Source organism: Lonchura striata, chromosome 23 (genome assembly GCF_050655825.1).
Source record: "Lonchura striata isolate lonStrDom1 chromosome 23, ASM5065582v1, whole genome shotgun sequence".
Taxonomy (NCBI): Eukaryota; Metazoa; Chordata; class Aves; order Passeriformes; family Estrildidae; genus Lonchura; species Lonchura striata.
Window position 1 is genome coordinate 7,680,881 of NC_140725.1, and position 13,608 is coordinate 7,694,488.

The 13,608-nt window shown below is 55.1% G+C and overlaps 1 protein-coding gene across 2 annotated transcripts; it reads left to right on the forward strand.

Moving 5' to 3' along the window:
• Positions 1-27: 27 nt before the first annotated feature.
• Positions 28-13,608, forward strand: SNRNP40 (small nuclear ribonucleoprotein U5 subunit 40). 2 transcript variants are annotated; one of them, XM_085559892.1, is made up of 12 exons: positions 28-258; positions 1,003-1,132; positions 1,617-1,710; positions 2,540-2,705; positions 3,474-3,596; positions 5,214-5,334; positions 6,853-6,935; positions 7,323-7,384; positions 9,303-9,406; positions 12,576-12,729; positions 12,880-13,178; positions 13,371-13,608. In XM_085559892.1, exons 1-10 carry the CDS (start codon positions 43-45, stop codon positions 12,623-12,625), a joined length of 1,149 nt encoding a protein of 382 aa, XP_085416018.1. In that variant the 5' UTR covers positions 28-42; the 3' UTR covers positions 12,626-12,729; positions 12,880-13,178; positions 13,371-13,608. The 2 variants fall into 2 exon arrangements, with proteins under 2 accessions (XP_085416018.1, XP_085416017.1); XM_085559891.1 differs by lacking the exons at positions 12,880-13,178; positions 13,371-13,608 and having other exon boundaries at positions 9,303-12,674.

Genomic DNA, 13,608 nt, shown 5'->3' on the forward strand with positions numbered 1-13,608 from the left:
CGACAGCCAATGGGGCGCGGGGGGCGGGGCGCGGCGGCCGCCATGATCGAGCAGCAGAAGCGGAAGGCGCCGGGCCCCGCGCCCGGCCCCGGTCCTGCCGCCCCCCCGGGCCCCACCGGCCCCGCCGCCGCCCCCGCGCCCGGCCCCGACCTCCCGCTCGTCCCCGCGCCCGCCAAGCGGCCCCGCCATGACCTGCCCGGGGCGCCGGGCACGGGCGGCGCGGGGGGACAGCCCGCGGCCGGAGCTCTGCTGCAGGCGGTAACGGGGGAACGTGAGGGGAGGGTGGGAGGAGATCGGGGTGGGACGGGAGGTGAGGGGACAGGAGAGGCCAGGCGTGGTTCCAGGAGCAGGGAAGGGCCACGAGCGTGATGGGCTGGACACTGCTGAGGCACCTGTGTTAGGTTCTAGGCCCTCGGCTGGGGCCTGTCCGCGGAACGGAGCTGGGAAGGGAACTGAGCCCCAGGAGAGGCTGAGGGGGCTGGGAAGGGGCTGGAGAATCCCTGAGGGAGCTGGGAAGGGGCTCAGCCTGGAGAAAAGGAGGCTCAGGGGGACCTTGTGGCTCTGCACAGCTCCTGCCAGGAGGGGACAGCCGGTGGTCGGGCTCTGCTCCAGAACAGGGACAGGAGGAGAGGGAACGGCCTCAGGCTGGGCCAGGGCAGGCTCAGGGTGGGCAGCAGCAGGAATTTCCCCATGGAAAGGGTGACCCCCCCCTTTCCATGGGGAAATTCCTGCTGCTGCCCACCCTTGGCCTTGGAACTGCCCAGGGAGGTTTGGAGTGCCATCCCTGGAGGTGTCCAAGGAACGTCCTGGATGTGGCACTCAGAGCTCTGGGCTGGGGATAAGCTGGGGACCAGGTTGCCTCAGTGACCTTGGAGCTCTTTTCCAGCCTCAGTAATGCTGGAATTCTGGTGGGATGTGCTGTGGGAAGGTGAAGATGCTCGGCAGGGGTGGCAGGCTGGCCTTGCCCCTTGTCCCTTCACGGTGTCTCGGTGTGCCCCCCAGGGCCCCCCGCGCTGTTCCTCGCTGCAGGCCCCCATCATGCTGCTGTCAGGACACGAGGGGGAGGTTTACTGCTGCAAGTTCCATCCCAATGGCAACACCCTGGCCTCGGCTGGCTTCGACAGGCTCATCTGTGAGTGGCACTGCTGTCCCCTGCTGTCTCCCGGGCTCAGGCCCTGCTGCTGGGGGGTTTTAGCTCAGCCCTCACCTGGCTGGGTTCTGGGTGTGAATTGCTCCCCCATGGGGGTGCAGGAAGCTTTTCCCAGCTGCTCTGGCAGGTGCCATCCTGATGGTGCTGGAAAAGTGCCTTGCTGGGTGCCAGCTGTGACCGCCCTGTGTCCCTGGCACATGGCTTCCAGAGGTCTGCAGACATGCAGTTTTAATGCTTAGGCTTCCTGAAGCAAAAATTATAATTGTTCATAATAAACTCACCTTAACCAAGCTCCCTAAAGCTGCTCTGCACGATGCTTTGTCACTGCTGTGAGTTGTCCCAGCTGGGACTCAGCAGTGGGGCTGGTCCATCCCCACTTTGCTGAATCCCCAAAGATCAGCTCCATGCACAGCAGGGGCTGTTCCCGAGCCTTTCCTGTGCTCACCTGTCCCTTGCTGTCCCCCAGTGCTCTGGAATGTCTACGGGGACTGTGACAACTTTGCCACCCTGAAGGGACACAGCGGGGCTGTCATGGAGCTGCACTACAACACGGATGGCAGGTGAGGGCAGGGGTTCTGTGCTGCTCAGGGACTCACTGCAGCTCAGGGAACAGGGCTGGAGCCCCAGGAGAAGCTGAGGGAGCTGGGAAGGGGCTCAGCCTGGAGAAAAGGAGGCTCAGGGGGACCTTGTGGCTCTGCACAGCTCCTGCCAGGAGGGGACAGCCGGGGGGTCGGGCTCTGCTCCAGGAACAGGGACAGGAGGAGAGGGAACGGCCTCAGGCTGGGCCAGGGCAGGCTCAGGGTGGCAGCAGCAGGAATTTCCCCATGGAAAGGGTGCTCAGGCCTTGGAACTGCCCAGGGGGTTTGGAGTGCCCATCCCTGAGGCGGCAGTCAGAGCTCTGGGCTGGGGACAAGGTGGGGACCAGGCACAGCTCAGATTTGATGTTCTTGGAGCTCTTTTCCAACCTAAATGATTCTGGGGTTGTTACCTGTGCTCAGTCCATGGACACCAAGTCCTTGTAGTGTGGGCAAAGGATCTGGGGGCACCTGTGACCTCCCCCAGTGCCATTGATGCAGTTTTGGTGCACAGAGGGAAGTTTGTGTTGGGTGCCCGGGAGTCACTGGGGAGGGAGACAGAGAGCAAGTGAGATACTGGTTAATTTAAAAGGCTGTTCCACCATTGCTGCTGAGCTTTGCTGAGCTGTGCTCATCCTAGATGCTGCTTGAGGAGGCAGTGAAACCATTCACAGCAGGGATTAAGGGGAGTTTATCCATGCAGCTGTTCCAGTGTCAGTCAGCATTTCAGGTGCCTCCAAAACACCAACAGGGGAGGTTGTTCCTGAAAGGAACTGGGAAGGGAGCTGGGCCCTCACAGTGGTTGTTCCTGCAGCATGCTCTTCTCAGCATCCACGGACAAAACCGTGGCTGTGTGGGACAGCGAGACGGGCGAGAGGGTCAAGAGGCTCAAGGGCCACACGTCCTTTGTCAACTCCTGCTACCCTGCCCGGAGGGGCCCCCAGCTCGTCTGCACGGGCAGCGACGATGGCACTGTCAAGGTCAGTGTGTGCCCTGGGCAAAGCCTAGGGAAAAAAGGTGGAGAAGCTTTTAGGATCTTCCCCTTTATCTGGGCTGATTTCAGCCTTTTGGTGCTCGTTTTGTTAGCGCTCTGAGTTCAGAGGCAAAAATGTGACAGCAAATTTCACTGCTCTGTTTTTTCTGTGTTTCTCAGGGGGTTTGGGAAGCTTGAGCTGCTCAGCTGGGATTTTTCTGCTGCTCTGGCTCTGCACAGCTCCTGCCAGGAGGGGACAGCCGGGGGGTCGGGCTCTGCTCCAGGGAACAGGGACAGGAGGAGAGGGAACGGCCTCAGGCTGGGCCAGGGCAGGCTCAGGGTGGCAGCAGCAGGAATTTCCCCATGGAAAGAGGGCTCAGGCCTTGGAACTGCCCAGGGAGGTTTGGAGTCCCCATCCTTGGAGGTCCAAAGAGTTCTTTCTGGACAGAAAAACAGAAATGACAGTTTCTTTATGGATTAGCAAAGCATGAGAAAACTATTCCTGAAATCTGGGCTGGCCCCTTCTTCTTTCTTCTGTAATTTCCTGTACTGGCTCCTTTTTCTCTCTCCTGAAATCTGGGCTGGCCTCTTCTTCCTTGCCTTCATTCCTGTGCTCCAGACACAGCAGATTCAGTGTTTTTTATAAAGATCTCCAGATCTGATGTTTTTCATGAGACCTACAAATGGATTTCAGGAGAACAGGCTGAGTCCCTGCCAATATCTCTGCAGTGATTTTGTTGTGCACACCTCTTATAAGTGCCACTTTTCTTTCCAGCTGTGGGATATCAGGAAAAAAGCTGCTGTCCAGACATTCCAGAACACCTACCAGGTCCTGGCTGTCACCTTCAATGACACCAGTGACCAGATCATCTCTGGAGGCATCGACAATGACATCAAGGTAGGACCCTGTGTCCCTTTCCCCCTGTGCCCACCTTTTCCATCCTGTCACACCCTGTGTTGGTCAAGGACAGCCTTGGGTGCCACCTGCTGAATTTTACATCCCAACCCCCCTGGACCTGCTGTGTCCATCTCTGCTGGTGGTACAGAGCCAATAAAGTGGCATGGAGCTGTGACAGCCTGGCAGGGACAGCCTGGCACTCGGGTGTCCCAGCACTGCTGTCACCCGGGAGCCAGTGTGGAATGCTGGCTGTGCTGGCAGCCTGGGACAGAGCCAGCTGTGAGGTGAGCTGAAGAGAACGTGGTGACACATCCCCTCTGTGCCCTCTGCCCCAGTCTGCAGCTGCCCCGGGCACCTGATGCTGTGGAAAGTTCTTTTTTAACAGTGAGCTCAGCTGATTGCCCTGGGGACTGCGGGGCTCTGGCTGTCCCCATGCCCTCAGCCCTGCTCTGGCCTGTCCCCAGCCTGTCACAGCCAGTGCTGTGTGGCACTGCCACCAGAGCTGTCATCAACCTGCCAGAGCTGTCCCCACCTGTCACAGCCAGAGCTCAGTGTGGCACTGCCACCAGGGCTGTCCCCAGCCTGTCACAGCCAGAGCTCAGTGTGGTGCTGCCACCAGGGCTGTCCCCAGCCTGTCACAGCCAGTGCTCAGTGTGGCACTGCCACCAGAGCTGTCTCCAGCCTGTCACAGCCAGTGCTCAGTGTGGCACTGCCACCAGGGCTGTCCTCAGCCTGTCACAGCCAGTGCTCAGTGTGGCACTGCCACCAGGGCTGTCATCAGCCTGTCACAGTCAGAGCTCAGTGTGGTGCTGCCACCAGGGCTGTCCCCAGCCTGTCACAGCCAGAGCTCAGTGTGGCACTGCCACCAGGGCTGTCCCCAGCCTGTCACAGCCAGTGCTGTGTGTGGCACTGCCACCAGAGCTGCTCCCACTGCCCCTCTTTTGGAAGAACCTCTGGAACTGTGGGAATTGGGGAGCTCCTGCTCTGTGCCAGGGGGTTTGGGGGATTCTGGGGCCAGTTCAAGAGGAATTGTGCAGCCCTGGGGCTGCTGGCATTGAGCTCCTTGCAGTTTGAATGTATTCACTTAGAAATCTTGTCAAAGGCAAATTCTGTCTTTCTAGAAACCCATAAACTTCCAGACTCATGTTTTCATAGAGTCATGGAGTGGTTTGAAGGAAAGGATGAAACACGTGAAACACCATCTCACTGCACCCCTGCCCTGGCAGGGACACTCCCAGGAGCTCCAGCCCCAGTGTCCAGCCTGGCCTTGGGCACTGCCAGGGATCCAGGGGCAGCCACAGCTGCTCTGGGAATTCCAGCCCAGCCCCTGCCCACCCTGCCAGGGAACAATTCCCAATTCCCAATCTCCCATCCATTCCTGCCCTCTGGCAGTGGGAGCCATTCCCTGTGTGCTGTGTGTGTGCTGCTGCTGCCATGTAACTCCTGGGGCTTGAACACCTCCAGTTACAAATGCAAGGCACAAATCCCATTTTCCTACAAGTCCATCAAGCTCCAGCAGCTGGAACCCCCAGCTGATGGCAGCTGTGTGCCCCCAGTGCCCGTGTGGGTGCTGTGGGAGCTGCAGCCCCAGCAGTGCTGGCTGTGTTTCCATGCCAGGTGTGGGACCTGCGGCAGAACAAGCTCACCTACACCATGCGGGGCCACGCCGACTCGGTGACGGGCCTGAGCCTCAGCTCTGAGGGCTCCTACCTGCTCTCCAACGCCATGGACAACACAGGTACACCCTGCTGAGCCTGCAGGGACACCTCTGCCTGCTCCTCCTGCAAAAACAGTGCTGGGCTGGGCTGCAGGGAGCTGGGCTCCGGAGCTGAACCGTGAGTTTGGGTCCTTGAGGGGGAGAGCAGCTGCCTCAGGGGGTTTGTCCCAGCTGGGAGGACACTGGGGACAGCAGCCATGGCACAGGTTACCCTGCAGGGCTTGGGGACAAGAGCCATGGCACAGGTTATCCTGCAGGACACTGGGGACAGGAGCCATGGCACAGGTTACCCTGCAGGGCTTGGGGACAAGAGCCATGGCACAGGTTATCCTGCAGGACACTGGGGACAGGAGCCGTGGCACACGTTATCCTGCAGGACACATGGCACAGGTTATCCTGCAGGACACTGGGGACAGGAGCCATGGCACAGGTTATCCTGCAGGGCTTGGGGACAAGAGCCATGGCACAGGTTATTCTGCAGGACACTGGGGACAGCAGCCATGGCACAGGTTATCCTGCAGGGCTTGGGGACAGCAGCCATGGCACAGGTTATCCTGCAGGACACTGGGGACAGGAGCCATGGCACAGGTTATCCTGCAGGACACTGGGGACAGCAGCCATGGCACAGGTTATCCTGCAGGACACTGGGGACAGGAGCCATGGCACAGGTTATCCTGCAGGGCTTGGGGACAGGAGCCATGGCACAGGTTATCCTGCAGGACACTGAGGACAGCAGCCATGGCACGGGTTATCCTGCAGGACACATGGCACGGGTTATCCTGCAGGATATTGGGGACAGGAGCCATGGCACAGGTTATCCTGCAGGACACTGGGGACAGGAGCCATGGCACAGGTTATCCTGCAGGGCTTGGGGACAAGAGCCATGGCACAGGTTATCCTGCAGGACACTGGGGACAGGAGCCGTGGCACAGGTTATCCTGCAGGACACTGGGGCAGCAGCCATGGCACGGGTTATCCTGCAGGATATTGGGGACAGGAGCCATGGCACAGGTTATCCTGCAGGACACTGGGGACAGGAGCCATGGCACAGGTTATCCTGCAGGACACTGGGGACAGCAGCCATGGCACACGTTATCCTGCAGGACACATGGCACAGGTTATCCTGCAGGATACTGGGGACAGGAGCCGTGGCACAGGTGACCTGTGCACTCTGGGCCTGGCTCGTGTCAAGGTGGCTTGGCTGTGTCCCCTCAGCAGGAGTGACAGCCCAGTGCCACCCTGCCTGTCCCACTGTCCCTGGTGAGGCTGAGCCCCTCAGGACCGTGCCCATGGGATGTGTCAGGATGAGGCAAAGCCTCTGTGAGGAGGTGATGGCTCAGTTTTGGCATGGCAGGTGGGGAATTTTTTGTAATTCCCCCTTGCTGCTGTTTGTGCCAGAGCAAAGCCTCCTGCAGGGAAAGCTGCTGGTTCCCCGTGGCCTTTGGGGAATGGGGGCTCAGGGAGCCTGTCCTGGGCACAGGGGCTCTGCCAGGGCTCCTGTCCCTGTCCCCTCAGCTGCTGGCTCTGGTTCTGTTGCAGTTCGGATCTGGGACATCAGGCCCTTTGCCCCCAAGGAGAGATGTGTGAAGATTTTCCAGGGAAATGTCCATAATTTTGAAAAGGTGAGTGTGCTCCACTCCTTGTTCAGTTCCCTCTGCTATTAACTTTTCTCTAATTTGTTTTTTTCAATGCAAGTTTAGGCCAGAAAGGCGCTAATAAGAACTCAAAGGAAGATGAATCCACAAAGTGGGTTCCAATTAAAGCCTCAGTAACAAGATTTCTGTGTTCAGTTCATTTATAATTAGCTGTAAATTAAGTATTTTCTACACTTACCATCTACTTTGTGTAAAATAACTCACTGGCTGTTTCCAGCAATAAAATAAAATCTGTAATTACTATCTCATCTTCCAAGGGAGATCATTAAAGTGGTGCTGGTTAAAGTCTCGTGGTGATTTGAGTTCAAGAAAAGGGGGAAACTAAATAGGTCTGTGCATTTTGTTTTGTTTTAGAACCTTCTGAGGTGCTCCTGGTCCCCAGATGGCAGTAAAATTGCAGGGGGCTCTGCTGACAGGTGAGTTGCCACTGCATTCCTCTGTCCCCTGATGGATTTGCAGTGTTCCTGGATCAGAATCTCCAGGCTCAGACTCGTGTTTGAGTGTGAAATCCCAAACAGCCCTCAGGGAGTTTCCCTGATTTCCACAGGGATGTGTTTCTGCTGTTTTGGGCTCCGTGGAGGAGCATCTGAATGTTGTAAAATCAGGTTGTTATTATTATTGTCAAAAGCTGGCTGAGGCTCTGCCCTGTCCCACCACAGGATCCCCCAGCAGGTGACAGGGACATCTTTGCCACTGGCTTGGACCCCTGGGTGTCCTGGCAGAAGCTTGGGGGGATCTTTGAGAGCAGGGGTTGGAGGATGAGGAGCAGAAATCCCAGGTAAATTCCTGCATGGTGGGATTCCAGGGGTCATTAATGACTCCTCCTTTAATTAAGGAGAAAAAAAATCAATTGGCACATCTCAGTCTTGTAAATGAAAGATTTTGTAAAATGAGCTGAGGAGGGGAAAGGGCAGAGGGAGGAAGCAGGTCGGGTCTGAAGGTCCCTGTGAAGGACACCAATGTCCCCTGGAGCAAATCCAGGCCCAAATCCAGTGCCAGGGAGACAGGAATTCCTACAGGCTGGGGGCCAGGGCATGGGGCCGCAGTAATTACCAGACTAATGAGCTTCTGGTGGCTGAGAGGCAGAACTTGAGCTCTCCCTGTCCAGATTTAGTGGGGCAGCTGTCCCAGCATGAGCTGGGGCTGGATTGTCTCCAGCCCTGCTGGGCTCTCGGTGGGGGGAGCAGGAATTCCTGCCCTGGGGGGAGCAGCCTCCTGCCCTAGGGGAAGAACAGGAATTCCTGTCCTTGGGGAGAACAGCTCCTGTCCTGGAGGGAGCAGGAATTCCTGCCCTGGAGGGAGCAGGAATTCCTGCCCTTGGGGAGAACAGCTCCTGTCCTGGAGGGAGCAGGAATTCCTGCCCTTGGAGAGAACAGCAGCTCCTGCCCTAGGGGGAGCAGGAATTCCTGCCCTGGGGGAGAACAGCAGCTCCTGCCCTGAGGGGATCAGGAATTCCTGCCCTGGGGGAGAACAGCAGCTCCTGCCCTAGGGGGAGCAGGAATTCCTGCCCTTGGGGAGAAGAGCAGCTCCTGCCTGGGCCCCTGTGGGCAGGCTGAGCCCTGCTCTGGGCAGGTGTGCCTGGAGTTTGGGTCGTTTGGTTCATTCTGCAGGTGCTGGTGGAGCTCAGGGCTCTGACAGCTCCTGGGGCAGGTCCCAGCAGAGCTTCCCACGGCAGACACAGGGATTTGGGCTCGGTTTCCCTGACTCTGAGACAGTTTTTAAGAGAAGTGTGAAAGCTGGGCTGTGCCTGGTGCCCCCAGGGAAGGATCCTGGGGGCCTCAGGCAGGAGCCAGCAGTGCGTGAGGCCTGGCAGAGGGTGATCAAAGGGCTCAGGGCGATCCCATCACTCCCTAATAAATGCTGGCATGTGGCTCCTGTGGCAGAGCAGGGAGAAATCCCATCTTTAGAGCTGCTGGCTGGGAGGGGCTGCAGTGCAGCAGGGGTTGGGGGGCTCTGGGCTCCTCACTGCCAGCCCAAGGGGATACCTGGACATGCACACAGTGTTGGGGGGTGTTTGGGAGGGTGAGGCCCCTCCTCCTCCCCAGTCCCAGTGCTGACTTACTCCCTGTCCCTGCACTATCAAGGATTTCTTTGGCCTCACAGCTTTCAAATCCATCTCTGTGCCCTGAGGGGTGAGGTGCACTGTTGGCAGTGAGGTTTTTGCCACTCTTATCTCCTCCCTGCTCAGGCCTCTGCTCTCCTGGGCCTGTCAGAGCAGCATTTTTCTCCTGGAAGTTCCTGTTTATCCTCACGAGGATCATTCCAGCCAGCTGCACCTGGGGGCACAGGTGTTTTGCTCGGCCCATGCCTGTCCTCAGCAGGACTCTGTTGCAGGTTTGTGTACGTGTGGGACACCACCTCCAGGAGGATCCTGTACAAGCTGCCTGGCCATGCTGGCTCTGTCAATGAGCTGGCCTTCCACCCCGAGGAACCCATCAGTAAGTGCTCCCCACTCCCAGGGCAGCAGCTCCAAGGCTCACTGAGCTGCTGATCCTCTGGGAAGTGACCTCAAAACTGCCAGAGTGGCTCAGAGTCCATTAGCTGATTTAGGGGTGGCAGAGCCTTCTTTGCTCATCTCCAGTTGGGTGGGGACACCCTGGGTGAGCCCAGGGACTCTGGGACTGGGCTGGGGACACCCAGAGGGCAGCAGGGTGGCTCTTGCTGTGGGCTGGGGGTGGCTGCCACTGCCCAGGGGCCATGAGGAGAGGGTTTGGAATAGTGGAATGCCAGGGGTATGACCATGTTTTGGTGATTCCATGAGGACATGGATCACCTGGGAGCCTGAGGGGTCCTAACTTCCCCAAAGGTTGTAGGAAGCAAATCAGAGAATTATAAAATCACAATCCCAGAATGGTTTGGTTAGAAGGGATCTTACATCCCATCAGTGCCACCCTGCCATGGCAGGGACCCCTCCCACTGTCCCAGGAGCTCCAGCCCCAATGTCCAGCCTGGCTTTGGGCACTGCCAGGGATCCAGGGGCAGCCACAGCTGCTCTGGGAATTCCAGCCCAGCCCCTTCCCACCCTCCCAGGGAATAATTCCTCCTCAAAATCCCACCCAAAGGAAGCTCTTGGTGCAGTGGGTTTGGGCCCTGTTCTGGACGTGTCTCACACATGGCACCACACTCAGAGCTGGGTGATGCAAAGCTCGTGGTGGCTTCTCAGAGCCATTTGAAGCTGGGACCAGATCCCAGTCCCATTTCCTGGTCCAGCATGGGCTGGGCAGGACTGCAGGGTGCTGTGCTTCCATGGAAACACTCACCTTGGCCTGGTCAGCAGCCAAAAATTGGCATCAGTCAACCCCAAAGGCAAGCCAAGGGGCAGGCTAAGGGGCAGGGAGCTCTGGATTTGTTCCTGGGTATCCAGGGCTGGGGCTGGGCTGGAGAAGCAGAGCAGCTCCTCTCTGGGTGGGATCCTGTGCTCAGCTCCTCTTGGGTCATCAATCACTGGGCTTCAAATAACAGTTTAAAATCCATTACTAAAAACCTATTGAGTCGTGCAGCTGCTGGCTGGGAACTCCTGGGATGCTGATCCATAAATCACTGCAGGGCTCTCACCTGGACAGGGATTAAAGAAAGTTGTATGAGAAATTTCTCTACAAGAATATAAACTCAGAAGGCTTTAGAAAATCTTAAGAATCAGGGCGACAGGTGCCCTGGGGACACTTTCCTGGCCAGATGTGCCCTCTAGAGGCACTCGGTGCTGGCAGAGCCCGGCTGGAGCTCAGCACTTCCCGGCATCAAAATCCCACCTGGGAACCTTCCGGAGGTGTTCCAGCCATTCCCTCAGCTGGGGACAGGGCTGGCAGGGCTGGCACAGCTGGGCTGGGGGCACAGCGCTGCTCCAGGGCTGGCACAGCTGGGCTGGGGCACAGCTGGCAGGGCTGGCACAGCTGGGCTGGGGGCACAGCACTGCTCCAGGGCTGGCACAGCTGGGCTGGGGCACAGCTGGCAGCCACCAGCACAGCTGGGCTGGGGGCACAGCGCTGCTCCAGGGGTGGCACAGCTGGGCTGGGGCACAGCGCTGCTCCAGGGGTGGCACAGCTGGGCTGGGGCACAGCTGGCAGCCACCAGCACAGCTGGGCTGGGGGCACAGCGCTGCTCCAGGGGTGGCACAGCTGGGCTGGGGGCACAGCGCTGCTCCAGGGGTGGCACAGCTGGGCTGGGGCACAGCGCTGCTCCAGGGGTGGCACAGCTGGGCTGGGGCACAGCTGGCAGCCACCAGCACAGCTGGGCTGGGGCACAGCGCTGCTCCGTGCCTGTTCTGGGAAGCAGCTGAGCTCTGCTTCCAGCAAAATCAGGAGTTTGGGCTGTCCTTGGGGAGGTCTCAAACCACGGGGGTAATTTTTGTATTCTATTTCAGCTTTTGTGTTCTAATTTTTATGTTCTATTTCAGTTTTTATATTCTGTTTTAATTTTTGGATTCTATTCCAGTTTTTATATTCTATTTTTGTATTCAATTTCAGTTTTTATATTCTAATTTTTGAATTCTATTTGTTTTTATATTTTTTGTATTCTATTTCAGTTTTTATATTCAAATTTTTGTATTCTATTTCACTTTTTATATTCTATTTTTATATTCTATTTCAGTTTTTGTATTCTATTTTAATTTTTGCATTTATTTCAATTTTTATATTATATTTTTGTATCCTATTTCAGTTTTTATATTTTATTTTAATTTTTGCATTCTAGTTTTTATATTCTCTTCTAATTTTTGCATTTATTTCAGTTTTTTTTTCTAATTTTTGCATTCTAGTTTTTATATTCTCTTCCAATTTTTGCATTTATTTCAGTTTTTTTATTCTAATTTTTGCATTCTATCTCAGTTTTTATATTCTAATTTTTGCATTTATTTCAATTTTTATATTCTAATTTTTGTATTCTATTTCACTTTTTGTATGCAAATTTTTGTATTCTATTTCAGTTTTTATATTCTATTTTAATTTCTGCATTTATTTCAGTTTTTTATTCTAATTTTTGCATTCTATCTCCATTTTTATATTGCTTTAATTTTTGTATTCTATTTCAGTTTTATATTCTATTTCTGTATTCAATTTCAGTTTTTGTATTCTATTATAATTTTTGCATTTATTTCAATTTTTATATTCTAACTTTTATATTCTATTTCAGTTTTTATATTCAATTTTTGTATTCTATTTCACTTTTTTTATTCAAACTTTTGTATTCTATTTTTATATTCAATTTTTTGTATTCTATTTCCATTTTTATATTATATTTTGTATCCTATTTCAGTTTTTATATTCTATTTTAATTTTTGCATTCTAATTTTTATATTCTCTTCTAATTTTTGCATTTATTTCAGTTTTTTATTCTAATTTTTGCATTCTATCTCAGTTTTTATATTCTAATTTTTGCATTTATTTCAATTTTCATATTAAATTTTTTTATATTCCATTTTTGTATTCTATTTTAATTTTTGCATTTATTTCAATTTTTATATTCTAATTTTTGTATTCTGTGTCACTTTTTATATTCCATTTTTGCATTCTATTTCCATTTTTATATTCTATTTTTGTGTTTCAGTTTTTATATTGTTAGAATGTTTACATTCTGCTCTAATCCTTTACTCCTTTCCTTGCTTGCCCCCAGTTCTGTCTGCGTCCAGTGACAAGAGGCTGTACATGGGGGAGATCCAGTGACCCGGAGCTGCGGGGTCAGTGCCCGCGGGGCTGGGCTGGCACCGAGGGGCACGAGGGTCCAGCAGCTGGCGGTGACACCCGTGCAGGCGGTGACACCGTGCAGGGTGTGACACCCACTGGCTGTGACACCCGTGCAGGCTGTGACAGCAGCTGGCTGTGACACCCGTGCAGGCGGTGACACCCATGCAGGCTGTGACAGCCGTGCAGGGTGTGACACCCGTGCAGGGTGTGACACCCGCTGGCTGTGACAGCAGCTGGCTGTGACACCCGTGCATGCTGTGACACCCATGCAGGCGGTGACACCCGTGCAGGCTGTGACACCGTGCAGGCTGTGACACCCGTGCAGGCGGTGACACCCGTGCAGGCTGTGACAGCAGCTGGCAGTGACACCCGTGCAGGCAGTGACACCCGTGCAGGCTGTGACACCGTGCAGGGTGTGACACCCGCTGGCTGTGACACCCGCTGGCTGTGACACCCGTGCAGGCAGTGACACCCGCTGGCTGTGACACCCGTGCAGGCTGTGACACCCATGCAGGCTGTGACACCCGTGCAGGCTGTGACACCCGCTGGCTGTGACACCCGTGCAGGCTGTGACACCCGTGCAGGCTGTGACACCCCTGCAGGCTGTGACACCCGCTGGCAGTGACACCCATGCTGGCTGTGACACCCGTGCAGGCGGTGACACCCGTGCAGGCGGTGACACCCCTGCAGGCTGTGACACCCGCTGGCGGTGACACCCATGCAGGCTGTCCCCTCCCCACATCTCACTGTGCAGCTTCTCCCCCTCCCCTTCCTCTGGGGAGCACTCGGAATTGAAAGGAATTTTGGTTTGGCTGTGCCACTGACGGTGAAACCCTTCTGCAGCTCCCTTGAAATGGAGAGTTTTTGGTTCGATTCCACACGTGGCCTGTGTGTTCCCTGGGCTGTTCCCTTTGGGGTTTTTTGATACAGTTAAAACTGCAATAAATGGATTTTTTTACACA